Here is a 27,012-nt window from a genome sequence, read left to right on the forward strand (position 1 = left end):
TTTTTTTTTTTTTTTTTGTCTTTTGTCTTTTTCCGTGTCCGGCAACGGATCGCAACCCTCAGTGTTGCCCCCGTACTGGACCGGGACCGGCAACGGGATCGCAACCCTCAGTGTCGCTCCCGCGCCTCGCTCAGCCAGTGAGCGGGAACTGGTCTGTATGTGGGATCCGAACCCTCGGCGGGAGTGCCACCACACTCCCAAGAGGTGCACTATAGCAGTGCGCCACCAGGCCGGCCCTGTTGTCAAATATTTTAAATCTACATATACAATAAACTATGTAAGCCAATGTTATAATTTTTAAATTAAATAGCTAGTTGTCTTTCAAATAAGCTGAGAAGGAAAAAAAAATGATAATTTCCATATTTGCCATTTCCAGTGGTTACTGCTTCTTCCTATGGGTCTGAGTTACCATCTGGTGTCATTTCTCTTTAACCTGAAACATTTCTTGGGACTGCTGTTGCGAAATTCCCTCAGTTTTTGTTTTTGTGTAAATGTCCTTACTTTGACTTCATATCTGAAAAATAATTTTGAGACACTGATGGTTTCTTGCTTTCAGAACTTTAAAGATACTGTTTCACTGGCTTCTGGTCTCCCTTGTTTCTCTGAGAAGTTAGTTATCATTCATATCTTTGTTCCCTGTACAAGTATATAATGTGTCTCTTATCTCTGGCTGCTTTCAAGATTTTCTCTTTATTTTCAGTCTCAGCAGTTTGATTATGATATACTGAGATGTGATTTTCTTTGTACTTACAAGTTTGCTGAACTTCTTTGGATTTGTGAGTTGATATGTTTCACCAAATTTGGGAAATTTCCAGCCATTGTTTCTTGAAATTTCTGTCTCTCTCTCTTCACTCCTTTTGGGTCTCCAATTATACATATGTTAGATTGTTTAAATTTGTCCCTGTGGGATTAAGACTGTTCATATTTTTAAATCTTTTTTTTTCTGTTCTTCTGATTAGTTACTTTGTTCTACCATCCATCTAGTAAATTTTTCATGTTAGATATTGCAGCTTTTAGTTTTAGCATTTCCATTTTATTCTTTATTAATTTTCATACTCTGTGAGATTTCCCACCTGTAGTTAAGTAGTTGAGACTACTTTTCTTTAAATCTTTGAACACATTTAAAATAAATGCTTTAAATTCTGCACCTGCAAATTCCAACAATGTTAAAACTTTGGGGTTTTCTTCTACTCACTGAGTCATATTTTCCTATCTCTTCCTATGTATAGTAATTCTGATTGCATATTGGTCAGTGCATACTGTAGACTTTGGTTTCTGTTATCTTCTCCGAAGAGTCTTAAATTACTGACTAATCATCCCAAAGTTGGTTTTACACATTGTTAGGGTGGGTCTATTTGGGTTTGCCCTCAGTCCTAGGACACAGTCACTACAACTAAGGCATGGACCTTTTTGAAGTTTCAGCGGAATGCCCAAGGTATTTACCAATCCCCTCTAACATAGCAGGATTGGATTCAAACTTCAAACTCTAAATATTTTCGGCTTTACTGGTCACATAGTCTCTGCTGCAGCTACTCAACTCTATTATTGTAGAGTCAAAGTAGCCATAGACTAACAAGTGTGGTTATATTCCAATAAACTTTATTTACCAACATGGCAGCAGGTTGGATTTGGCTCGTGGGTCATAGTCTGTTGACCCCATCTCTAGATGATACTAAGCCACTACATTTGTTCTGATTTTAAATATGAGAACAATTCTTTACATGACTACTGTGACAGTAAACGAGTCTGTGCCTTCTTACTGTTCTGACCTTTGTGGAAATAACCATCAGGAGAAATCACATTAAGATGCAGGGATATAAATCTTTAAGGACTGGATGCAGTGTCTGTTAGACTCTGGTTAAGACACTTTCTATTATATCATCACATTCAGATGGCAGGTACTTGAAATGCTTTTGCTACATTTATGGTGTATTTACAAGACGTATTTAGGGGACTTATTGACGTAAGTGCTGTGTCTGTCTCAACACTACTGCAGGAGTCTGTTAGTGAAGGATAACTGATGGAAAAAGGTAACTTAAAATGAATTCATTCAGGATAGCAAAGAGGGACAAAAAGATCTCACAAAGGCTCTATCTTGAGAAAATAAATTTAAAATCATAAAAACAAGTTTTGTTTTACCCAGTATTTGAAAAAACTTAGTTTTATTATTGCAACCAGGAGCTAATTTCCTGGATGAACAAAGAATCAAAGTTGATTGATAACTTGACTGAGATTCTTCTGATAACACTATGTGCCAGCATGATATGATCCTTCATTTCACATTTGACTTTCATAGTCCTATCATAAAAATAGTAATTTTTACACAAATAATTGAGAGCTCCATCAATTTTACCTAGGCCCCTCTTAACCCTTGGATACACAAATCATTATCTTCTGAAGCGCTTATGTCCTCATCTTGATCAGTACTTTTCTCTTCATTTAACAATATCCCTATAGTCAAGGGCTTCAAATAACATTGGAGAAATTCTCCAAAATCCCTTTCATCAACTTAATGAAATCACTTTGCAATCAACTGCAACTGGATCATCAACAGGACAACCCATCCGTCAATACTATGTGTGGCAACAGATGCTAAGGTAAAACGGGGAGGATGTTTGAATGGTCAATTCATCAAAAACGGTTTTCATTTTATGATGAATTTTGGTTCCATAATAAATCTCACAACTACAGAGAACTAAATATTAAACATGCAAACACCAGAAATTTGTAATTTGAGGCATGCACTACTCACATGGTAAAAGTAGGTACAGGATTTGTCCTTATTTGTGCCTAAGTAGGGCTGACAATCGGTTGACATTAATCCACTGGCATCAACACCATGTGCCAGGGGCTGAGAGCAGAGACATGAAGACAGTCCCTGCTCCCAAGGAGCTCACAGACTAATGGAAGGCAAACAAGGAAGGAAACAGGTGAAAATCTCATAGGTGAGGGTAATCAAAGACTGTTCAGGAGATAAAGGAATACCCCAAAGAGTTCATTTGCTGATTTGCTCAGCAAATATCTGAACATTAACTCTGTGTTAGGCACTGGGAATACAGTAGTGGTCCCAGCTCTTGAAGTTCACATCTGGTGGGAGAGACCATCAAGAAAAATAAGTAGACAGATATCTAATTACAACTTGCAGTGAGTATCCTCAGGAAAATGAATAAGGGCAGTGATGGAGAATGAACTGGGGGCTCTGCTTAGGTATAGGGGGTTAGGGAAAACCCTGAGGGTGTGACATTTAATCTGAGACCAAAAGGCTGGTAAGGAGCCAGCTGGTCATGGTGGATTAGAGGGAAGAAAGAGTTCCAGTGAGAAGGGACGACATATGTGAAGGCTTTAGGGCAAGGAGGCCAGTGGGCTGGGACTCATTGGGGAACAGGGAGGATGGACAGAAGGGCCCAGGGGAGAGACGGTGGTGCAGGTGATGTGGGGCTTTGTGGGCCTCTGTTCTGAATGTGGCTATTATGGGAAGAGTAGTGGGAAGTCACAGAATGGTATTAAGCAGGAAGATAATCATGTCTGATTTATGTTTTCAAAAGATTCCTCTGGGTCCTATGAGGAAAGTGACATGGGTGGGGGCTGGGTAGAGGGAAAGCAGGGAGACTGGTTAAAAGGCTAAAGGAATACTTGAGTGGGAGTTCAAGGTGGCTGAGACCAGGGTGCTAGAAGTGGAGGTGGAGAAGAGAATGTATTTGAGCTATATTTAGAAAACGAAGCTAAGGACACACTGATGGAGTAAGTGTGGAGGGCTGCAGGTGAGGGAGGAATCACAGATGACCTCCAGATTTGGGTTTGGGCAACATGGGTGTTCGGCAATGTGGTTACTCATCTGAGAACAGCAGGGATGGTCAGGAAAGCCCCCGTAGGTGATATCAGAGGTGGGTTTTGAAGGCTGAATTCTTTTCAGGCAAAAGAAGGGAGGAAGGGTAGGTGGGTGTAAAACTGGATGTCATGTTGGAGAACTACAAGCAGTTTGGTGCAGATTGGTAGGAAGAGGTGAAAACACAGAGTCTGGCTGAGGTTGGCACATTCAGAGCCTTGAAGGCCTTGCCCAGAACAAACAGACAGTGCTTAAACAAGAACAGACATGTCTTGTGTGACCCTTGCAGCATTTCCAACAATGTGTAATTAGGTGTCAGATGCTTAGCTTTTCTTAAGTACTGCGGTCTAGCAGTCCTAGACCTGTGCCCTGCCTAGGAACAACTGACTGGAATGAGTGCTCGCCAGGCGATGCTCCTCTCCTGATGTCTGCCCAATGCAGGGCCTCCTGGTCAGTGCCCTGTCCTGTGGCCTGGCCCTGTGAGAATCTCCTATGCTGCTTTGGGCTATGTGAAGGTACTTCAGGTAGTGGGACGCAGGCTCACATCTCAGAGCAACTATTCCAGTTGCAGAACTAACTAGAAGTGGGCAAACAAAAGGCAGGCAAACTGGCTAATTACAAAACTTCACAGAATCATGCTACCATGCTAGCAGGAAGGAGAAGTGTACACCTTTGTACTATTCTTTTTTCATGTTCCATAAAAAGGAGATGTTATACACCAGTGTGTATATACTGATTCAAAATGCTCTGATTCAAAGCATAATGGAATCTAATCTGTTATGGCCTGATTATGATGAGGGCTTTGCTGTATCATCAAACATATGTGAAGGGTAATTGAAACTTGGGATTCAGTAAAAGGGCACACATGTCACTAGCAGGAAGAGCCACATGAGTTTGTGGCTAACAGGGCAGATCCTAGGGCTGTGCCTATAGATATGATCAGGAGGACTCTGTGGTAAGTGACATGTCTGAAGGACGGAAGAATGATGGTTAGCAAAGCTCCAGCTGTCCTAAATGCCCCATTCTAGATGCACAACTAAGCAAAGGAGGAGTGGAGAATGGAAGAATGTAAGCAGACGTATCTCAATGAGTAATTGGACAGGGGTGTTACATCCAGCATTAAAAACAGGAGAAACCAAACAGAGCAAACTTAAGACATTAAATCTGTATAAATGTATGATATCTATGTCTAGGACAACAGTAATGGCTTATTTTGTTTCCCTCCATTTGTCTGTGATGATTCTTGTCAGATTTTATACTACACACAGTATCTATATTGTCTTAGATAAGACTATGACAGACTATTTTTCCTGATTACTTCTGCGATACTTTTAAGAGCTTAAGAAAGCACTGTGCATCCATCAGCTGTTCTGTTTCGATAGCACTGCTTGAAAACAAAATTAAATGGCAGCTGAATATTGGGGTGGCTGCCAGAGGTCCCTCAGTAGGGAAATCGGACTTAGTGCACAGAGGGAAGATGAGGCAGCAGGTACATGTCTGCTCCCTTCCCTGCCTCTGTGCCCTTTCCAATTTGGGTGGGCGTCCACAAATCCCATGTGGCACCATGTTGCTACAGCCCAGCCTCCACTTCCGATTCAGGCTCTTCCTTAAGCAGATAACCACTGTGGTCAATTTTATCATCAGGCATTTATTAAGTACCTATTGCAAGGCTCTGTGTTAGCTCATCTGTTTCACTTAAATCTCAAACTTTATATGCATAAAGTTACCTCTTTTGCTGTTAAAAGGTAGCTATAAATGAGTTGTGCTTAACTCTTTCTACCACGAATTCTTTTATATCTTTACTAGAGGATGGAGCCCCAAATTACACAAATGCTCTGAGCGGGATTTTATCAGGCCTGTTAATCAGCATTTACTTTAAGACACTAAAAAGTATAAAAATGCCCTCAGTGCCCATTATCACTTTCTCCATCAGTGTACTTTGTGACTCTAATTGAAAAGAAAAAGGCTTGCCTCAGCAAATGAAAATAAACGTGTCTCTGGCGCACAGACAAGAAGTGAGTAACGTGTGATGACAGGGATGTTGACAATTTAGTTGGAGCTTTAATTTGGGCCTCAGGAAAACACAGAGTAAATGAAACAGTGACTTACTCGTTCTTGTCCAGCTGTATCCCAGATTAGGAATTTATGTAGCTCATTTTGGTACTGGACAGTCTTGGTCATAAAAGATGCCCTATAAAGAGAGACCTAAATGATCAGAATACAATTATTTAAAGCACGTTGCCAGCCCCAGTCGGAAATATCACTTAGACTTAATGTTCAAAGTCCCAGGTCCACACTATATCCTAATTGTGTTCCTCTCTGGAATATTTATGGGATGTTTGGATGCTAGCTGCATATTCTCTATCAAAAAGCATTAGGCACATCTGCCCAACACAAAGAAGGAAGAGTTCTTTGGTTTTTGATTGCCTAAGCTCCATACCAAAAGAACCAAGAGATATTTTGGTAATCCAGACATTAGCCCCCCTTGTAAAACACAGAAGCTGTTATTTAAAAAGATGCTATCATGGAAAGACTTTCTAAGAAAACAGTGTGTTCAGGATATGGGTGCACTCGAAAAAATATTAGGCCATTTGGGCTTGTCTTCCCCCAATTCTCAAACCACATGCCCACATAAATAGCTGAGTAAGAACTAGTGTAATGCTACAGTTAATAAAATTATAATGCCAAACAAGGAGCAGGGAGATGCCTAGAGAAGCAACACCTGTACCGAGGTGACCTGATTCATCATCAGCAGCCCCAGTGGCCACCTGTGTTTCATTGACAAAGTGGGCTTCTCAGCTGAAGTTCAGCATCAGACCTCAGGGTCTCACCCAGCCCCGGATGGCGAAAGGAATTCATAGGTCACACTGCTCACTTTGAGGGAGCCACTCTGCCCAGGGAGCTTTGAAGGCAGGGGTTTCTATTATTTTGGGGGGTTCCCATACTTTTTGGAGGATCCTGAGTGAGACCTCAAAGCCTGTGTATTCTATTAGGAGCCATGGTGGCCCAGAGCACATGCCTGGATACTCTGGGGGCTCCAGGACACAGGTTCAGAAACCCTGCCCTTGGACTAGCTCTGGCTCTAATATTACCTTCTGCTCCCCACCTCACCTAAAGGGTAGCCTCCTGCGAAGTCCTTTGTCTCCCAGTTTCCTCAACACATCCCAGTCTGGCTAGCAGAACCCAGAGATGACCATGTTTTCCTTTCTACTTGAAAATAAGCCTTCTGGGGCCAAGGGCCAAGTTGTATTTCTGAATCATACCTTAATCACCCCAATCAGAACAATGAAGTCAATGGCTAGGCATTTTCAGATATGCTGAGAGCTTGACATATTTTTGCTGAGATTCAAGTAACAGATAATCTTCAAGAAAATGCAAGTTGAAATTGAATAGAGTGACTTTCTGAAGAATCACTGAGCTTAGATGAATATCAGAATCCTTAGTTTTAAAAACTTCAACTCTGATACAATGAATTCCTGGCAATATTTATATAAATTTATGGTATATCAAGCAGCCTCCAACATGGTGACTGCAATGAGGAAGGGAACGTGAATCAGGAAGCAAGACCACATTTACTGGATAGGCACTATTTACTCAATATTTATTTACTGAAAATTTACCCCTTGGTATCCTTAGTAAAGTGCTTTGTGTATAGAAGGTACTCGATAAATGGTTACTGTATCAAGAACCGTTGGCGACTCACTATGATTAAATCAGGATGTGCAACGCGATTTCTCACTTAGGAAAGATCTAAGTATTCAAAAAGTATTGTTTATTGTGAAGATTAAATGAGATGATGTATGTAAAAGTGCTTTGTAAATTGTAAAGCACTATATCTATACAAGGTATTATTAAAGGCAGCTCCAGGAAATGCTTTAGTTTAGACTTTGCAATTAGTTCTAAAAGCTTGCAACTCAACTCTCCATCAATTATGGCTATGGTGTTACATTTAAGAGTGACAACAGGCATCCAACAGAAGCCTATTAACAGAGCCAACACATCTATTTTGGCTGCTCAAAGGACAAGAGAAGAAATATGCTTCAAGTAGACAAAAAGCTGAGAAAGGTATATGCAATAATTAAAAGGAAATGCTTCATCATGGAATCAGAACTCACTACAGTTCAACCTACCTGCCAACCATTTCCCTTTAATGAACACACAGACTTAATTACTGAGTCAGGAGAAAGGCAAACAAAATGGCAGCTGTGATGTAATGGGAGTGCCTTAAAGGATTAAAACCCAACTCCCCCTCTCCGACCGTGGACCACCCTTCCCGGTCTCGTCCATCACTCTCACCATGCCTCCTTCCTGTCTGCCCTGAGGTCTTCTTGTGCCCAAGCTCTTTTCTTGGGTCTACGTTTGTTGGCTTCTTGTCCTTTAATCACCAGTATCACTTGCCCACACTACCAATTCTTTAGCAATCTTGTCTGTCTTTTCCCAGCCACCCAGAAAAGCCCTAACAGCCTTCCACCTGCTTCTTCTACCCAACGGTAGCGTGGCTGTCTTGATGGAGGAAAATGACAAAGCTATGCAGACCAGCATGAAGATTCTACTCTGTGTCAGCTGGACCCACCTCTCAGGTATTCTCTCATACCACATGGCAATTATTCCACATTCTTATGCCTCTTTTCTGGCTCTCCACCATTTCCTGTTATTCTCCTCTTCAGGGCAACAGCTTATTTCAGCCCTTTTAGAGAAAACAGAAGTTATATACCCTAAGACTTCCAACAAGCTCCCCAGTCAACACTCCCAACTCAAGTACAGACAAATTTCCCTTCACACCAGCTGTGATTTCCACTTTTCAGACTCTGGCTGAGTCAGAGATGTCTTTTCTTTGACTCATACATCACGGCTGCCCTTCAAGATGCCAGTACATCCTGTCCGGGCCACTGCAGCCATCAAATTGATCTACTCCCAGTCCCAAATCCCTCCAATTGTCTCTTCCTTCCAATTTCCACCTTCCCATCTCCTGCTCCTTTCCTTGAATACTTTCCAACTGGCTGCTCACCCTTTAGGTTCAGCTAAAATGTCAATGATCACAGAAGCCTGTATCATCCACCCAAGGCAGGCAGCTCTACTTCCCAAGACATAATCCCATTTTGTCTTCAGAACACTTACTACAAAGTCTGATAAGTTTATTTATGGTTTTTTCTTTTTTTTTGGCGGCTGGCTGGTACAGGGATTGAACCCAGGACACTGGTTTTATCAATACCATGCTCTAACCAACTGAGCTAACTGGCCAATCCTTTTTTTTTTTTTAAATTTACCTGTTCAATGTCTAACTCACCCATGAGAACTGTAAGCTCCATGAGGGTAAGGACTTTGCTATAGCTCTTCCTCTGTAATACGGGTATCTTCCTCATCTCCCTCCTCCTTGTTATTCTAGAACTTTAACAAAACATCCACCATGCTGCCCACAAGCTATCTATTACTCCAAAAGTTCTAGGAGGTCTTGGTCAAGCACTTTCTGAAGCATAAAGTGAGAAGTACTACTGAAGTGCAGCTAACGAGCTGAGCTTAGAGGAAACTCTGGCTCTTCAACTGTAGCCAGGTATGTGGTCTCTAGGGCATGAGGTAAGTGGTTCTATTAGCGCAAGGCTGACTATTCCCAGAGGATGTCCTTCCTGCCCTCTCCTGCTCAGTCACCAGCTCCAGCCCCTACCCCTACCCTAGCCATCAGGCAATAAACAAAATCCAGGAGTTGCAGCAAAGAACCACTGTGTTCTTCGGTCACTCAGACTTCTGGAATTCTGCTAAGGAAGAAGTCATGGCACTTTACAGGGTCTCTCCGCTGTTCACTCTTTCATACCTCCAGTTCCCAGTTCAGGTGACTATGGTGAGATGACCATACCTCTCTCCCCTCTCCTCCCCTGGGCCCCACAGTCTCTTTACAGCAACAGGCATCTCTCTTGATTTTTTTTTTTGTGTGTGTTTGTTTTGGTGCCATGACTACTGATTTCTGAGAGACTGAAATATTGGCCTGTCATATCTGAAAGAACTGTCTCCTCCACCTCCTCCTTAATATTTGGATTTGGTTATTGTATGTAGTGGTGATACATGGACTCAGGGTCAGACTCAGGAGAGCGTGTTACCTGTTGTCTCTCCCAAGTGGTCCTTAGCTAGCTCTGGGTTAGCACAGGGGCAGAAAGCCTCCTGCCTGACTCAAGAACGAATTCCTTCCACAGCTTCAGGTCTTTACCTGTTGAGGACAGCACTTTTCCACATCTGATTGACTAGTCTAACTATACAATCTAAACACTTCATCACCATCTCACACTTAACATGGTAAGAAAGAGCTTATTTCCACTCCCCCCCAACAATCATCCCAAATTCCAAGTTCTCAGTCACAGTCTGCCTTCCACAGAGCAGAAACTAGTCTGCAACTATTCTCCATCCTTTGTTACTTGCATCCAATTTTGTAGCAGAGCTGCCTGGTTCTTTATTTTTACATTTAATCTACACTTGAACCTCAACCCCTGAAATAAATTCATAAACTGCACCCTAATCTTCGAGCGGGACCACAACAATCTTTCCCTCCCATTGTCACTTGAACTCTAGGATCACTTCTATAAGGCTCAAGTTAAATGATGCAGAGGGTAAGATAACTTCAATATCTTTCTTTTTGAAAAACAGGCAATGACTTCCTGCCATTCAAATGATACATTTTTATTTTCCAGCCTGCCATTTTCCTGTCTGATAACCTTACTTTTCCACTACTAAACCATCTCTCTTCACTCTGCCTAGGCAGATCTTATTACCTCTTTAACCTAAAATCCCTACTAGCATTATTCCCAAAAGCTGGAATACCTTTCATAGACTTCTCTATTTTTCAGGGCATTCTAAAAATATGACTTGCATGCACACCAAGCAGTCATGATTGTTGGACAGAGTACGTGTTCCCAATGAGAATACTTGCTACAAGGTTTTTAAAAAATTTCTTTTCTTTGCCTGCAGTAGACTTATTTAGCTCTCTTGGAAAACAGGTGTGCTTGGCCATCACATTCTAGGACCTCTGTTTACTGCAAGCTCTGTTGTTTGAATGACACACAAGATGCTGTCACCCTCATGATGGTATACAGTGCCTTTTGAGGATGACTAATTCCATACACTTTAAAATTAACAAAGAACCATAACTTCTCAACACTCTGAATCTCATGCAAACAACACTTGGATCTCTAGGTTATATACACTGATAAAAACACCACAAATACACCAGAATTGAGATATAAAAAGACGAAAGGTACGTGGAATCTAATAGTTCCTTTATTGGAAGAACTACTCGAGACAGCAAGGTGCCTTCAGGGAGGCTTAGAAAGGTGCAAGAAACTTGACAGGAGCTCAGGGAGAGTTAGCTGAATGTAGGGCACGTCTGTCTCATGTCAGAATGTCTTCAAAACACCAGAGTCTTATGACTACCTATGAACTCAGTTACTTACCGTGATTCCACAGCCACACACACCTTCAACCCTTCCTCTAAACTCTCCCTCTCTGAGGCAGGGCTGACTATTACTCTCTGCAGAATGCTTTCTCCTATGCAGTCACTACTCATTTAAGCCAGAGGCTGCAGAACAGACTGTTCCACAGGTTCATGGTCATTCCAAGCGAATCCTTTATTACTTTTTACATTTTTGTCACACGACTTATAGACTTTTTGGAAAATATTTATAATTATGGAAAATATAACATAAGCTAAATAACAAAGAGTTTAGCCTCCCCTTTCCTGTCTGTTAAGAATAACCTAAATAACACACACCCTTTCACATCATAAACAATAAAATCAACAATAACAAAACTAGCGCCTTGACTGAGTGTTCATTATTGTCAGGCATTCTCCTCATACTTCTACATGTGTGACCCCATTTAATCCTTACTGTGAGCCTCTGGGTTGGGTTTGATTCTTCATCACCACTGTACGAATAAGACACTGAGGGGACACAGCTAGTAAGTGGTGCAGTCAGGACACAAGGCCAGGAGGCAGGGCCCCAAGCCTGTGCTCTGGACTACAATGTTGCAGTGCCACCTTGCAGCAGGCGGTCTATTCACTCCCTCAAATGATTGGACTTGTTCGGTATGGCAGGAACACTGGGCAGGCAAGATGAGCAAGAAACCATCACTGCCCTCAGAGGCTCATGCTGGGGCACTGGTCAGATGAGCAGATAATCAAAGGCAAATGCTCTATGAGATACTTGAAGAATGGACAGAGATGGGGGAGCTGAGAGGTAAAGCCAGGTCTAAGTCCACAGGACAGTGGCAATGCCAGGCGTGGGAGGCTGAATAATGTCCCCTCGCCCCTATGTCCATACCCTAACCCCAGAACCTGTCAATAGGTAACATTACATGGCAAAAAAGGACTTGTCAGATGTGATTAAGAATCCTGTCATGGAGAGAGGATCGTGAATCACCCAGGTGGGCATGACACAGTCATAAGAGTCCTTACAGAAGGGACCAGGAGGAGTCAGAGCCTAAGGAGGAGGAGATGTGAAAATGGAAGTGGAGGCTGAAGTGGTGGGTCATGAAGATGGAGGAAGGGGCCACAAGCCAAGGCAGCCACTAGAAGCTGCAAAGTCAAGGAAACAGATTCTCCCCTCAGAGCCTCTGGAAGAAATCAGCTCTGCCAATACCTTGACTTTAAGCCAGTGGAACTGATTTTGGACTGATGACCTCCAGAACTGTAAAAGAATAAATTGTGTTCTTTTAAGCCACTCAATTCGCTGTGATTTGTTACAGCAGCAAGAGGAAACAAATACACCAGGGAAGACTTCATAGAAGTGATGAAGTGTGAGCTGAATCTTGAAGTCAAGGGAATCTGCCCAGCAGATAGGATGAGGACCCAAAGGGGTCACACTCCATAAAGAGCAACAGCAGGAACCAAAGCAGAGAGTTGTGAGTGTAGTGGAAGAAGCCTGGCTGATGTGCAGGATTAGACTGGATGAGGTTGAGAGTGCAGTGAGGTGACTGCAGAAAAGGGCCCAGGCAGGTGGAGGACAACTGGAGAGGACTGGCAACGAGAACCTCCCCTGTAAGTTGGCATCTCCTCAGGGGCCACTGCGCCACTGCTGCCTCTTCTGCTGCAGCTGTGATCCATTTGTATTACTACTGGATATTTAAAAAATCACTCTTTTTTAAAACTGAGCCTTGTCTAAGCAATAATATTGGTAAAATTAAAAGCCCAGAGGTTTTATGGACTAGTTTTATTTTTCCCAACAGACAAAAAAATACTTAACAATATAAATTAAAAAGTGCTCATCTGCATACCATCTAAAATCACCTCACATGTCATGTTCTGGAAGGGGAGCCACTGAGTGAAGGCAAAGGTTATGCTATCAGACCTGTTTGAAACGGTGTACTCTGGAAGCAGGCCAAAACTCTTGGGGTCCCTCTCCCAGATACAGGCCCTTAGTAACCTGAGGATAAGTGAGATGCACGTCCATTTTTAAGGACCTTACAGGGCAGAAGCAGACATAGATATGTAGGCAAAAATTGGGGAATACTAAGCACTGTGAGAGCAAGGCCAGGATGGAGAGAACTGGATAGAAAACGGTAGCAAGGAAGGGAAGCAAGTTAAGTGGCCCTTGGACACAATAGTGGAGGAAGGTGGGGTAGGGTTGATAGGTTGGAAGGGGCAAAAGGGACAGTTTGAGACTAACACATAAAACCACAGGGTATTGCCTGGGTGAGGAAAAGGAAGCATTCTCAGCAAGACTGAGACAGGCTTCTGTCAGCTCAGGCAACCATGTGTGTGATGAACTATTTGAGTCATTTCCAAACTGTAACTGTATTCCTTAAGTTTTTGAATAGGTTTCAATATCCAACATGTACAACACAGGTGTATACTGAAACATCTCCCTCCTGCCCATTCCAGCCATCTATTTCCTCTTCCTAGAAACTTTATCTTACCAGTATTCCTTTCAGAAATACTTTAGGTTTATATATGCACATGTACATATAGTTTCCTTTGTATCCTCCTTTATTATTTTTAAAAACACAGATAGTAAATATACTATATATAATTTTTTTCACTCTGCACCACAATTAGGAGATCATCTGACATAAGTACATAAAATTTTCTCAAGCTGGCTTTAAAAAAATCATATTATGTTGAGTAACTGTACTATAATTTATATATTCAGACCTCTACTAACCAACAATGCTGCAAGTATTAACCTTGTATTATTATTACTCTGTTGTTTGGAACTTAAATGAGTTTATCTGTAGGGCAAAGTCCTGGGAGTAAGCTGCTGGGCCAAACAGCATGAGGCAAGAAAACACTGATTAAGAGCGCAGACTTGCAAGCCAGACTACCCTTCCTTGTTTATTAGTTTTGCCACCAACTGTGTACCACTAGGTAGGTCAGTTAACTTCTCTTTACCTCAGTTCTCTCATCTGAAAACTAAGAATAACTTCAGCACCTACAACATGGGGCTTTGCAAAATTATATATATCTCATTGAAGTATAATTAATGTACAATAAAATGCAGAATATAGGTTTTCAGTGCAATGAGTTTTGACATTTCATATTCTCATATAACTACTGCCCAAAATAAGATAAACAACATTACCATAACCCAGAAAGTTTCCTCATGCTCATTTTCAGTTAATTCTTTTTTTTTAAGTCAGCTGGCCAGTACAGGGATCGAACCCTGCATTTCCTGTTAATCCTTGTCCCTGACCCAGGCAAACTATTTTTGACTTCTGTCATAGATCAGTTTTGACAGTCTTTGGATTTCGTATACGTGGAATCATAAAATATGTAATCTATTGTGTCTAGCTTCTTTCATTTAACAATGTTTTTGAAACTCATCTATATTGTTTGGTAGTTCATTCTTTTTTACTGCTGCATGATATTCCATTATATGAATATATCACACTTTGCCCATTCTTATGTTGAAACATTTGAGTTGTTTCAAGTTTTCGGCTATTATGAATAAGGCTACTATAAACATTTTTGTACAAGTTTATTTTTGTAAACATATTCTCATTTCTCTTGGGTAAATACCCAAGGGTGGAGATGCTAAGTCATAGGGTAGATGTATGTTTAACTTAATATGAAAATAGAAGAGTCTACAAAGTAGTCACATCATTTTATACTCCTACCAGAAATGCACGGAATTCTAGTTGCTCCACATCCTTGCCAACATTTTAGTTGTTATTCTTTAATTTTTAGCTATCCCCTAAGAACAAAGCCTGGATGTCCGCTCTTACCACTTCTATTCAACATTGTATTGGAGGGTCTAGCCAACACAATAAGTCAAAAAAAAAGTACAAAGACAAGTACAAAAACATTAAAACTGTCACAAATTCACAGACATCATGATATATTTGGTATCATGGAGTCTACAAAAATATAACAACATATTCTCACGTAACTATTGTCCACAATAAGATAAATAACCTTACTACAATCCCAGAAAGTTCCCTCATGCCCATTTCCAGTTAATTCTTGTCCCTATCCCAGGCAAACCATGGAGTTTATTAAAAATAAAGCCAGAAATAAGAGAATTGACATTCAATGTAATTATTTATATGGCAGGTTTTACGTTTCCCATTTTGGTATTTGTTTCTCTGATGCTCTTTTTCTGCCTTCTTTTGGATAAATCCCATTTTTTTTTTGATATTGTATCTTTTCTCTTGTATTGAATTTTTAGCTATACCTCTTTGTGTGTCTATTTTTTCTATGGTTTCTCTAAAGATTACAACATGCATCTTTAAATTTCAGTCTATTTCCAAATAATATTATACTATTTTGCGAATGACATAAGAAACTGGCAGTCTAATTCCATGTATGCCCCTCTCACCTACTGTACTCTTGCTACCTTATACTCAACCTCTTCATATATTATAAACACAATAATACAGTTGTTATTTTTGTTTTAAAAGTCAATAGTCTTTTTAGAATTTCTTTTAGTATTTCTTGTGATAAGGTCTGCTGTAGACAAATTCTCTTGGCTTTTGTCTGTGTTGCGCCCGCACCGCGCTCAGCCAGTGAGCGGGAACCGGTCTCCACATGGGATCCGAACCCTCGGCGGGAGCACCGCCACGCTCCCAAGCGGCGCACTCTCCAGTGCGCCACCGGGCCGGCCCACTGACCTGACTTTAAATGAACATTTTATTAGATAAGCTTAAGAGCAGACTAGACGCAGCTGAGGAAAGGATAAGCGATTTGGATCAAGATTTTGAGGAATTCTTTTTGCTTTCCAGTTCTACCCCTGCATTTTTGTGCTGTGGCAGCTGTCACCTTATGCGCAGTGAAGGCAGGGATTCCTGTGGAGAGGCTGCTCTGAGCTCACTGGCCCACCTCAAGTTTCTGCAGTTGACAGCCCGAGTGCTCCCATCAATGGCAGATTCTCCTTGTCCCTCTGGGTGTCCTCTGAATGGCCTGTCACATTCTGAAGTTTAGTTCACTTAAGTTTCCTTGTGTGCTCAGCTGACTAATGGAATTTTAAAAACTTATTTTGCTTATTTTGGTTGTTTGGATGAGAATGACAGTCTCTTGTCACTTTTTATATCTGAATAGGAAAGGACACAGGGTTTTTTTAAGGAAGCACATAATTATTACCACTACTTATATTTTGATGGATTTTACCAAGTTGTCCTTCATACTGTGGTACCATTTTACACTCAATGGTGAACTTGTTAACTGCTCCCTTATTGGCAAGGCAGGACAAAGTTTTTGGAGATGAGAGGGTGGAAAGAGTAGTTCAGTGGTAGATATGCAGAGTCCCTGGTGTCTGCATTGAAACAGAAGTTATTTGGAGTCACTGGAGAAAAGTGGCCCTCAAAGCTGTGAGAATGAATGAAATCACCTAGGAAGACATGCAGGCTGTGCAAGGAGTCCCCACTGCTTCAACATTTTAGGGGAAGACACTAAGGATGAGAAACAGAAAGGAGGACTGCCCCAAGAGGTAGAAAGGAGAATCAGAACAGAACTGTACTCCAGGTAATAACAGGATTGAAAAAAAAAAAAACAAGATAAAGCCAGATACTTCTGGAGAGGACGAATACAATAAAAAACAATCTGTGGATTATATTTGGTCATTCACAGGTTGATCTTAAACTCTACAACAATGATTTCAGTGAAATAATGGGGGCAGAGGCTGGTAAAAGGAGGATCAGAAGTAAATAAGAGATTGGTAAATAGAGACATGAATGTATACAATTATAAAAATCTTTTTTCTTTTTCTTTTACTTTTTTGTGGCTGGCCGATAAGGGGATACAAACCCTTGACTTTGGTGTTGTAACACCATACCCTAACTAACTGAGCTAACTGGCCAGCCTGGACAATTATAAAAATCTTAAAGAACAATTTTTATTGCGCATCTATTATGGGCTGGGGATACAGCTGTGATCATTTCAGATAAGACTGCTCCTCTCACAGAGCTTATATTGGAGTGATGGGGACAGACAATAAGTAAACAAATTGATGATTATAGGTTTTAATATTTAGATTTAATTCTATGAAGATAACAAAACATTGGATTGTGATAGTGACTGGCATGATAAATTGAGATACAATAGTAGGAAAAACCTCTTGGATGAAACTTAAAGATAAGAAGCTCAAACCATGCAAATATCTGGAGGGAAGAGAACATTTCAAAAAGAGGAAAGAGTAAATGCAGAGGCCCTGAATTGGGAGAGAATATCAGGTGTTTGGAAAGAAGGGCCATGTGGCTGAAATGAAGTAAGACAGGAAGAAAGTGATTAAAAAAAAAAAAGTCATGTTAGGACAAACACCAGCACTGTCTGGAGGTGTTAGGGGATGAGGTTCATGGCTGCCAGTGTAGCTGAAAATAGAAAGAGAACGTCCTGGAAAGGAGGGAGCTACACATGAGGGAGCTGCATATCTATACATAAAATTCTCTCAAACCCACAGCTGACTCCTGAGTTGCATATGCAACTGGGAAGATTCCAAGAAGTCTAATGGACAGCAACAGCTGGAAGGCTGAAAAAAGCTGAGCAGAGATTTTAGCTGCTGCCAACTGCAGGGGAGAAGAGTTAGAAATTTGAATCCTGCCAAGCTACAGAGGTTCAATGAACACCTTGAATGAAAACCCAGGAGGGCCATACCTTAGAAGTAAAGAAAATGTCTCAGGAATAAAGATTTGCTGTAAGGCTAAAAGCAGCAACACTCCAACACAACCATCTTAATAAAGTGTACAACCAAGCTACCACAAGTTCAAGATGGTGTACTCTTCAGTAGAAGATAGGAGAATCTAAAATCCCTTCAACATATCTTCTGCAGTGTCCAATATACAATAAAAAATTACTAGACATGCAAAGAAAATATGACCCAAGATAAAGAGAAAAAACAGTAGATAGTTAAAGATCCTCAGATGATTCAGATGTTGGAATTAGCAGATATGGATGTTAACAACAGCTATTATGAATATAATCAAGACTTACAGAAAAAGAGTCACAATTAGTGAGCAGATGGGGAATCTAAGCACATGAAATTTTAAAAAGAACCAAATGAAAATTCTAGAATTAAGAGGGCCAGCCTGTGGCTCACTTGGGAGAGCGTGGTGCTGACAACACCAAATCAAGGATTAAGATCCCTTTACTGGTCATCTTTAAAAAAAAAAAAAAAAAAAAAAAAAAAAAAAAAAGGGGGGGCCGGCCCGGTGGCGCACTGGATAGGTGCGCCGCTTGGGAAGCGCGGCGGCGCTCCCGCCCGAGGGTTCGGATCCCACATACAGACCGGTTCCCGCTCACTGGCTGAGCGAGGCGCGGGAGCGACACTGAGGGTTGCGATCCGTTGCCGGACATGGAAAAAGACAAAAAAAAAAAAAAAATGTAGAATTAAGGAGGGAAAGGACAGTATCTGAAAAGAAAAAAAAAAAAAAAAAAATGGGGCCGGCCCGGTGGCGCACTGGATAGGTGCGCCGCTTGGGAAGCGCGGCGGCGCTCCCGCCCGAGGGTTCGGATCCCACATACAGACCGGTTCCCGCTCACTGGCTGAGCGAGGCGCGGGAGCGACACTGAGGGTTGCGATCCGTTGCCGGACATGGAAAAAGACAAAAAAAAAAAAAAAAATGTAGAATTAAGGATGGTAAGGACAGTATCTGAAAAGAAAAAAAAAAAAAAACTAGATATGCTGAACAGAAAAACAGGAGAAGAAAGGATCAAATGAACTTAAGGACAGATTGATAGAGATTATGTGATCCTAAGAATGGAGAGAAAAAGATGGGGTGGGGGAACAAACCAACCGACCCAGAGCCTCAGTGGTGTGTGGTATAATACCTATTTAACATATATGTAATTGGAATCCCATAAGTGGAGCAAGAGAATGGGGCAGAAAATAAGACTTAACAAAATAATGGCTACAAATGTCCCAAATTTTGTAAAAATAATCAAATTTCGTATCTAAGAAACCAAATGAACCCAGAATATATTACATACTTAGCATATTATAGTAAATTGCTGAAAACAGAAGATAAAAAGCAGATCTTAAAAGCAGGCAGAGAATAAAAAAGATACACTATGTATAGGGAAACGATGTCAAGGACGATGACAGGACACTCAACAGAAACACTGGAAACCAGGAAAAGATGGAAGAGCATATTTAAAGTGCTGAAAGAAAGAAAAAAAATCAACCCAGAAATCTACATCTAGCAAAAACATACTTCAAAAGTAAGGATGTAATGTACACATTAAAAAGATAAACAAATACTGAGGAAATTTGTCACCAGTAGCCCTGAACACAAGAAATGCTAAAAGAAGTTCTCTAAACTAAAGTAAGGTAGATGACGTCAGATGAAAACTCAATTCTATAGGAAGGAATGAAGAGCAACGGAAATTGTAATATGTGTGTAAAATAAAATTATTTTTGCTCTTTTCTTCCTGCTCTCAATAGTAATTTACTCCAAAAGTTGCTATCAGGTAGACCAAGCAGGTAGGTATTCACAGTAGTGGTGGTGGGAGCCACAGTGGCCTAGAGTCGGGTATCAAGCCTGATGAGAATAGAGTACCTATACACACAGGGAGAGTAAGGCAGTTGAGTCTGGGCTGGTAAAGCCTGTATCCTGTGAAGAGGGCATCAGCAACACAACGTTATAATTTTTTTTATATCAAATCGCTATCTTTTAATGACACGGGGAGGAAAAGTAGTTTATAGTGAAACAGCCACCATTTTAAAAAATTTTGAAAAAATCTTCAATTTATGGAAAAGTTGCAAGTATAGAATATACTTATCCTGAACCATTTGATAGATTATCTCATTACCTTTGCCTTTTTTTTTTTGGTGGCTGGCTGGTACGTCATTACATTTGAATGTTAGTACACAATTCCTACAAGTAAGATTATTCTCCTAAAGAAGCAGAATAAGATTATTGAAACTGTGAACTTAACACTGACACGTTACTACCGTGTATTCCTCAGAACCCATTTAAGTTTTGCTAATTGTCCCAAAAATATCCTTTTGGCAAAACATCCAGTTCAAAATCACATGTTACATTTAGTTGTTATGACTCTTTAGTTTCCCTCAGTCTGAATCAGCTTCTCATGGTCTCTCCTTGACTTTTTTGACCTTAGACTTTTGAAGATTATAAGCCAGTTGTATTGTCAAATGTTTCTCAATTTGGGTTTGTCTGAACTTTACTCACGATTTAAACACAGGTTATACTATAAGAAAAGTTAAACTTTTGAAATTCAATGAATGCAATTGTGGTGGTTAAAAAATATGTTCACTTTTTTTTTTTTTTGGATGTTCTTCTTCCCTTCAAGAGTGGAGCTTTTCCACTACCCCCTGAATTTGGGATGGGCTCGTAACTCCCTTCTACTGAACAGAAGCCATGGAAGCTGACTTCCAAGAGTAGATCATAAAAGATACTGCAAATTATTCATTGCTCTCTCTTGAATCACTTGCTTTTGGTAAAGTTAGCTGCCTTGCTGTGAGGACACTCAGGCAGTCCTACAGAAGGCTCACATAGCAAAGAACTGAAGAACGAAGGCCCCTAGCAACAGCCGTGTGAATGAGCCATCCTGTAGGCGAACCCCTCAGCCCCAGCCAACCCTTCAGATAACTGCAGTCCTAACTGACATCTTGATTGCAATACCATGAGAGATCCTGAACCAGAACCATACTAGCTAGGCCGCTTGGAGTCCTGATCCATAAAAAACGTTTGTTGTTTCAAGCTACTAAGTATTGGGATAATTATAGTTACTCAGCAACATACAGAACAGTAATCAACCAGATTACCAGAAAGGAGAAAAACAATATTATCATCTAAATAGATATAAAAAAGAATTAAGACAAAATTCAAGACCCACTCTTGAAAAGAACGCTTAGCAAACCAGAAACAGAAGAAAACTTCCTTATCCTAAAAATGGGCAACCTACAGCTAACATCACACTTAATAGTACAATATTGAATGTTTTCCTCTTGAGACTGGGAAAAGGCAAAAATGTTGGCTTTCACCACTTTTACTCAACATGGTTCTAGAGGTCCTAGCCAATGCAAAAAGGCACAGAAAAACTAATAGAAAAAGAAGAAGCAAAACTGTTTTATTTATGATCATGTATGTAAATAATCCTAAGGAATCTACATGATAGCTACTAGAACTAATACATTTAACAGGATTAAAGTATACAAGGTCAATATATAAGAATCAACAGCATTTCTATATATGGATAAAAACAATTGTAAATAAAAATGAAAAAATATAATTCTATTTACCATAGCTAAAAAAAATTAAATATTTAGGAAAAAAATTTAACAAAAATACTTTTAAGACTTCCACACTGAAAACCACAAACCAATGCAGAGAGAAATTAAAAAAGACCTAAGTAAATAGAGAGATAGTATGCGCATGGATAAAAAGACTCAATATTATAATTTTTGAATAAAGTGTCAAGGCTATGCAATGGGGAAAGACAGCATCATTCAACAAATGATGCTGGGAAAACTAAATGAACACATGGGAAAATAATAACCTTATCTTTACCTCATATAATACAAAATACATATAAAATATGTATAAAAAATTAATTTGAGATGGATCAAAGAATTCAATAGAAAGTTAAAACTATGAAGATCCTAGAAGAAAACAGGAGAATATCTTTGAGACCTCAGAGCACGCAGAGATTACTTAGGGAGGACAAAAAAAGGTATGAACCAAAACAAAAATCAATGATATGGACTTCATTAAAATTAAAACTCCACTTCATCAGAAGATATCACTAAGAAAATGAAAAGGTAAGTCACAGAATGGAAGAAAATATTTACAATATATGACAAAAGAGCTATATTTAGAATATATAAAGGATTTCTACGTATCAGTAAGATGACAAAGAAATCAATTAAAACTGGGCAAAAGACTTGAATAGTGATTTCATAAAATATATATGAATGACAAATCAGCACATGCAAAGATAATTAAATTATTAGTCATCTGGGAAATGCAAATTAAAACCACAATGAGATACCATTTTATACCTACTAGGATGACTAAAGTTGAAAAGACAGCACCAAATATTGGTGAGGATGTAGAGCATCCAGAACACTCTGTACTTGCTGATGGGAGGATAAATGATACAACCACTTTGGACAAGGGTTTGGCAACTTCTCATTAAGTTTTTAACCTTTCTATATCCTTATATTTAAGGTGGGTCTCTTGTAAGCAGCTTAGGATTTGATTTTGATAAAGTATACTCTATATAATCACCACCCTAATCAAAATGCAGAAATTTCCATCGTCTCAGTTCTACGCTCTGAGTTCTACGCTCAGAAAGTTCTATGCACCTATGCTATAAACTGGCAATTCTATGCCTAGTTATGTACCCAAAGGAAATGAAAACCAAGTCCACAAGAAAAGTTGTAAAAGAATGTTTTCAGCATCTATATTCATAGTAGTCAAAAACTGGAAACAACCTGGATGTCCACAACTAGGAGAACGGAAAAACAAATTGTGGTCTGTTCACATAGGAGAATATCACTACCCAATACAGGGGGCATACAATACATGTAACAACACATGTAACAAAGTTAAATCTGCAAAACACTATTTCATGAGGAAGAAATCAGACACCAAAGACTATATTCTGTATTATTTCATTTATGTGAAATTTGAAAGTAGGTAAATTAGTCTATAGTGATAGAAATCACAACCATTGTTGCTTATGGGGAGCTGCACTCACAGAAGGAACTTTTTGAGGCAATGGAAATTTCTGCACTTCGATTAGGGTGGTGGTTATATAGAGTATACTTTATCAAAATCAAATCCTAAGCTTCTTACAAGAGACCCACCTTAAACATAGGGATATAGAAAGGTTAAAAACAAAAGGATGGAGGAAAAATGCACCATACAAATACTGACCAAAGGAAAGAGTACTGTTATATTAATAACAGACAAATTAGACTCCAAGGCAAAACATTCAGAGCTAAAGAGTACACTTCAAAATGTTACAAGGTTTGCTTTATCCGCAAGATATAAAATTCTAAGTCTGTAGGTACCTAATGTTGATGCAAAATAGATAAAGCAACACTGACAGAATGAAAAGGAGAAACTGACAAATTCATAACCAAAGTGGCAGATTTTAACCCATTTCTCTTAGTAACTGATAAAGGCAGGTAGTCGAAAAAACCAGCAAAGACAGAAAAAACTGAACATGATTAATAAACCTGACCTAATTCCATTCATAGAAGATGGCACCTAACAGTTACAGAGCATACAATCTTTTCATATAAACATGGAACATTTACCAGAATTGACCACATGCTGGGTCACATAGCAAACTGCATCAGATGTCAAAGGATTTAAATCATACAAAATACGTTCCCTCACCTCAAAACAATTATGCCAGCAATCACTGACAAAAAGTTAACTAGAAGATATCCCTATTTTTGGAAATTGAGAAACACATATCTAAATGACACTTGGATCAGAGGTGAAATGGTAATAGAAACTGGAAAATATTTTGAAGTGAATGATCACGAAGTGACAATATGTAAAAACTTGCTGAATCCAGCAAAAGCTATGGTTAAGGTTTTAAAATATAAGGAATATAACTGAAAGAAGGACTAAAAATCAGTGATACAACCACCTATCAAGAAATTAGAAAAAGAATAGCACACTGAACTGGTCAGAAACAGTAAAGAAAGGAGGAGAAGTTAACAAAATAGAGAACAGACATACCACAGAACTGATCAAAGGCAAAATTATTATCAGAAATGAAAAAGGGATATCAACATACAATCTTAACATCTTTATGCCAATAAGCTGGAAAAAGTATATGTAAGAGTCAAAATCCTTAAAAAAACCCTCACACTATATATCAAAACCAGTACAAGAAGAAACAGAAAACCTGAGTATAGATGATCTTACAACTATGAAAGGAACAGGTTCCTTGATGAAACTCTATTTCATAAGTACATCTCAAAGCCCAGATGGTAACAATGATAAATTCTACTAAGGATTTAAGGAAAAAATAAAAACAATTTTATATAATCTCTCCCACAGAAGAGCTTCCCACCAGTTCTTTTATAAGGCAAGCATAACCTTGATACCAAACCTAAAATGTATGCTACAAAAAGGAGTATTACATGACAATCTCGTTTATAAATAGACACAAAAATCTGAATAAATAATAGTCAACTAAAGCCAATGATATATAAAAATAACACATCATGACCTAAGTGATTTATTCCATGAAAACTCAACAATGCAATTTACCACATTAACAGCATAAAGGAGAATAATTATGTTATCAGCCAAATACACATAGGAAAATCTTTTGATAAACTCAACACTATCCATGTTAAAAAAAAAAAAAAACTCCAGCAAATAATGAAAAGAGGGCACTTCTGTAATGTGGTAAGTGGTATGTACAAAAAAACCTATAGCAAACATATTTAATTGTACAATAGTGAAAGCTTTCCTCCTAAGACTAGAATAAGATCAGAATACCCAGTATTACCATTTCTATTCAACACTGTACTGGAGATCCTACTTGATCCAATAAAATAAGAAATAAAAAGCTAAAGATTTAGAAATAAGATTAAAAAAAACCTCTCATTCCCAGAGGATATAAAAGTGTACACAGAAAACACAAAAGAATCCACATATATAAGCTCTATGAATTAATGGGCAAATTCAGCAAGGTCATTGGATATAACCTCAATTGAAAAATAAGTTGTATTTCTGTATGAAATGAACAAATGAAAATTTCAAAACAATACCATTTACCACATTAACAGCACAAAACTGCACTAAAAACATCAACCCCTTTGGAATAAATCTAATGAAAAGATGTGCAAGTCTACTACACAGAGTAGGAAAAACACTGAGAGAAAAAGAATACTAATAAACAGAAGGATAATTTGTTTTTATCTTAGAAGATTTAATACTATAAAGATGTCATTTCTCTCCAAACCAATCTATAAATTCAATGCAATGCCAATCAAAAACACAGTGGGGATTAGTGTGTTAGTGTGTGTACAAATGGATAGGATGATTTTTAACATTTATATGAAATGTAATAGGCCAAGAACAGCCAAGACATTCTTTGAATAACATAGAAGAGTCACAGCACTGGACATTAAAACTCATTACTAAGATACAGAAATTAAGAAATTGTGATATTGGCAAAAGGATAGGAAAAAAAAAGACTAACGGTCTCTTAAAAGATCACTATTTAAGGCAAAAAACAGCGTATTGTAGATTTTATAACATGTAGAAGTAAAATATATGACAATAACAGCACAAAGGATGACAGAAAGGAAATGCAAGCACACTCTTGTAAGATTCTTACATTATATCTGAAATTGCATATTATTTGAAGGTAGACTGATAAAGAAATATATTGTAAACTCTAGTACGATCACTGAAATAATAAAAACAAAGAGGAAGAGCTAGCAAAACAATAGTGGAAATAAAATAAAATCATTAAAAGTGGGCAGAGATAGCAAGAAAATATAGCAATATGGTAGATTTAAGCCAAACCACACTGACAATTATGATAAATAAAAATGGTCTAAATGAGTGCTATACAACAGAACTTTCTGAAATGAGTATTGAAATGTAGCTAGTATGACTAAAGATGTGAATTTTTAGTTTTAACATGTGGCTTGTGGCAGCATATTAAACAGCACAGGCCTAAACACTACAATCAAAAGGCAGAGACTATCAGATTAGATATAAAAGCAAAACCCATAATTCTGTCTACAGGAAACCCACTTGAAATTATAGCTATAAATAAGTTAAATGTAAATGGATGGAAAGAAATATACAAACAGAATGATGAAGAGCCTAAATTAGTATCAAAGTAGAATTCAGAACCAGCATTCTTACCAGGGAAAAAAGAGGACATTTTATAATGGTAATGGGTCAAGTCATCAAGAAAACATAATGCTACATGCATATATATTCAATAACAACAGTTCAAAATAGATGAAGCAAAAACTAATTAAACTTAAAAGAGAAACAGACAAATCCTCAATTAGAGTTGTTTCAAACATTCCTTTCACTGCAAATAAGAAAAATAAAAATCAGTAAGAATGTAGAAGATATAAGCAATGCTATTAGCCAAGCTACCTTATTCAACATTTACAGAACACTCCATTCTACAGCACATGGAACATTCACAAAGGCAGACCATACTCTAGGCCATAAACAAATGTCAAATGTAAAAGGTTTGAAATAATACTGACTATGTTCTCATATCACAATGAATTTAAACTAGAAATCAGTAACTGAAAATTTCTGAGAAATTCCTAAATAATTGGAAATTAGAAAACATACTTCTAGGCAACTAACAGTCAAAGAAGTCACAAGGGAAATTAGAAATAGGGAACTAAATGAAAATACAACATATCAAAATATGTGGGATCGACATAAACCAGTGTGGAAATTTATAGTTCTAAATGCTCGTAAAAGAAAAAAAAAAAAAAAGGTTGCCTTAAAATCAATGACCTAAGCTTCTACCTGAAATAAGCAAAAGGAAGGAAATAACCAAGGTAAAAGCAAAAATCAATAAAGTAGAAAACAGAGAAATATGAAATCAAAAACTGGTTCTTTAAGAAGACCAATAAAACGGATATAGCTGAACAGATCAGGAAAAAGAAAGAGAAGATTCAAAGGACTAATATCAAGAATGGAAGAGGGGCTATTGCTACAGATCCTAAAGACATTACAAAGACAACGGAGGGATATTATGAACAACTTTATGCCAATAAATTGAAAAACATAGATAC

At 38.8% G+C, this 27,012-nt stretch overlaps 1 protein-coding gene across 1 annotated transcript in view; it reads right to left on the bottom strand.

Annotated features, from left to right (window-relative positions):
- RAB22A (RAB22A, member RAS oncogene family) overlaps positions 1 to 27,012 on the bottom strand; it is a 48,594-nt gene that overhangs the window by 9,781 nt on the left and 11,801 nt on the right. The window contains exon 3 of the mRNA XM_008583947.1: positions 5,936 to 6,017. Coding sequence (XP_008582169.1) covers positions 5,936 to 6,017 — 82 coding nt within the window. The remainder of the gene's footprint in view (positions 1 to 5,935; positions 6,018 to 27,012) is intronic.

Source organism: Galeopterus variegatus, unplaced genomic scaffold, assembly GCF_000696425.1.
Source record: "Galeopterus variegatus unplaced genomic scaffold, G_variegatus-3.0.2 Scaffold3088, whole genome shotgun sequence".
In the NCBI taxonomy this organism is placed as follows: Eukaryota; Metazoa; Chordata; class Mammalia; order Dermoptera; family Cynocephalidae; genus Galeopterus; species Galeopterus variegatus.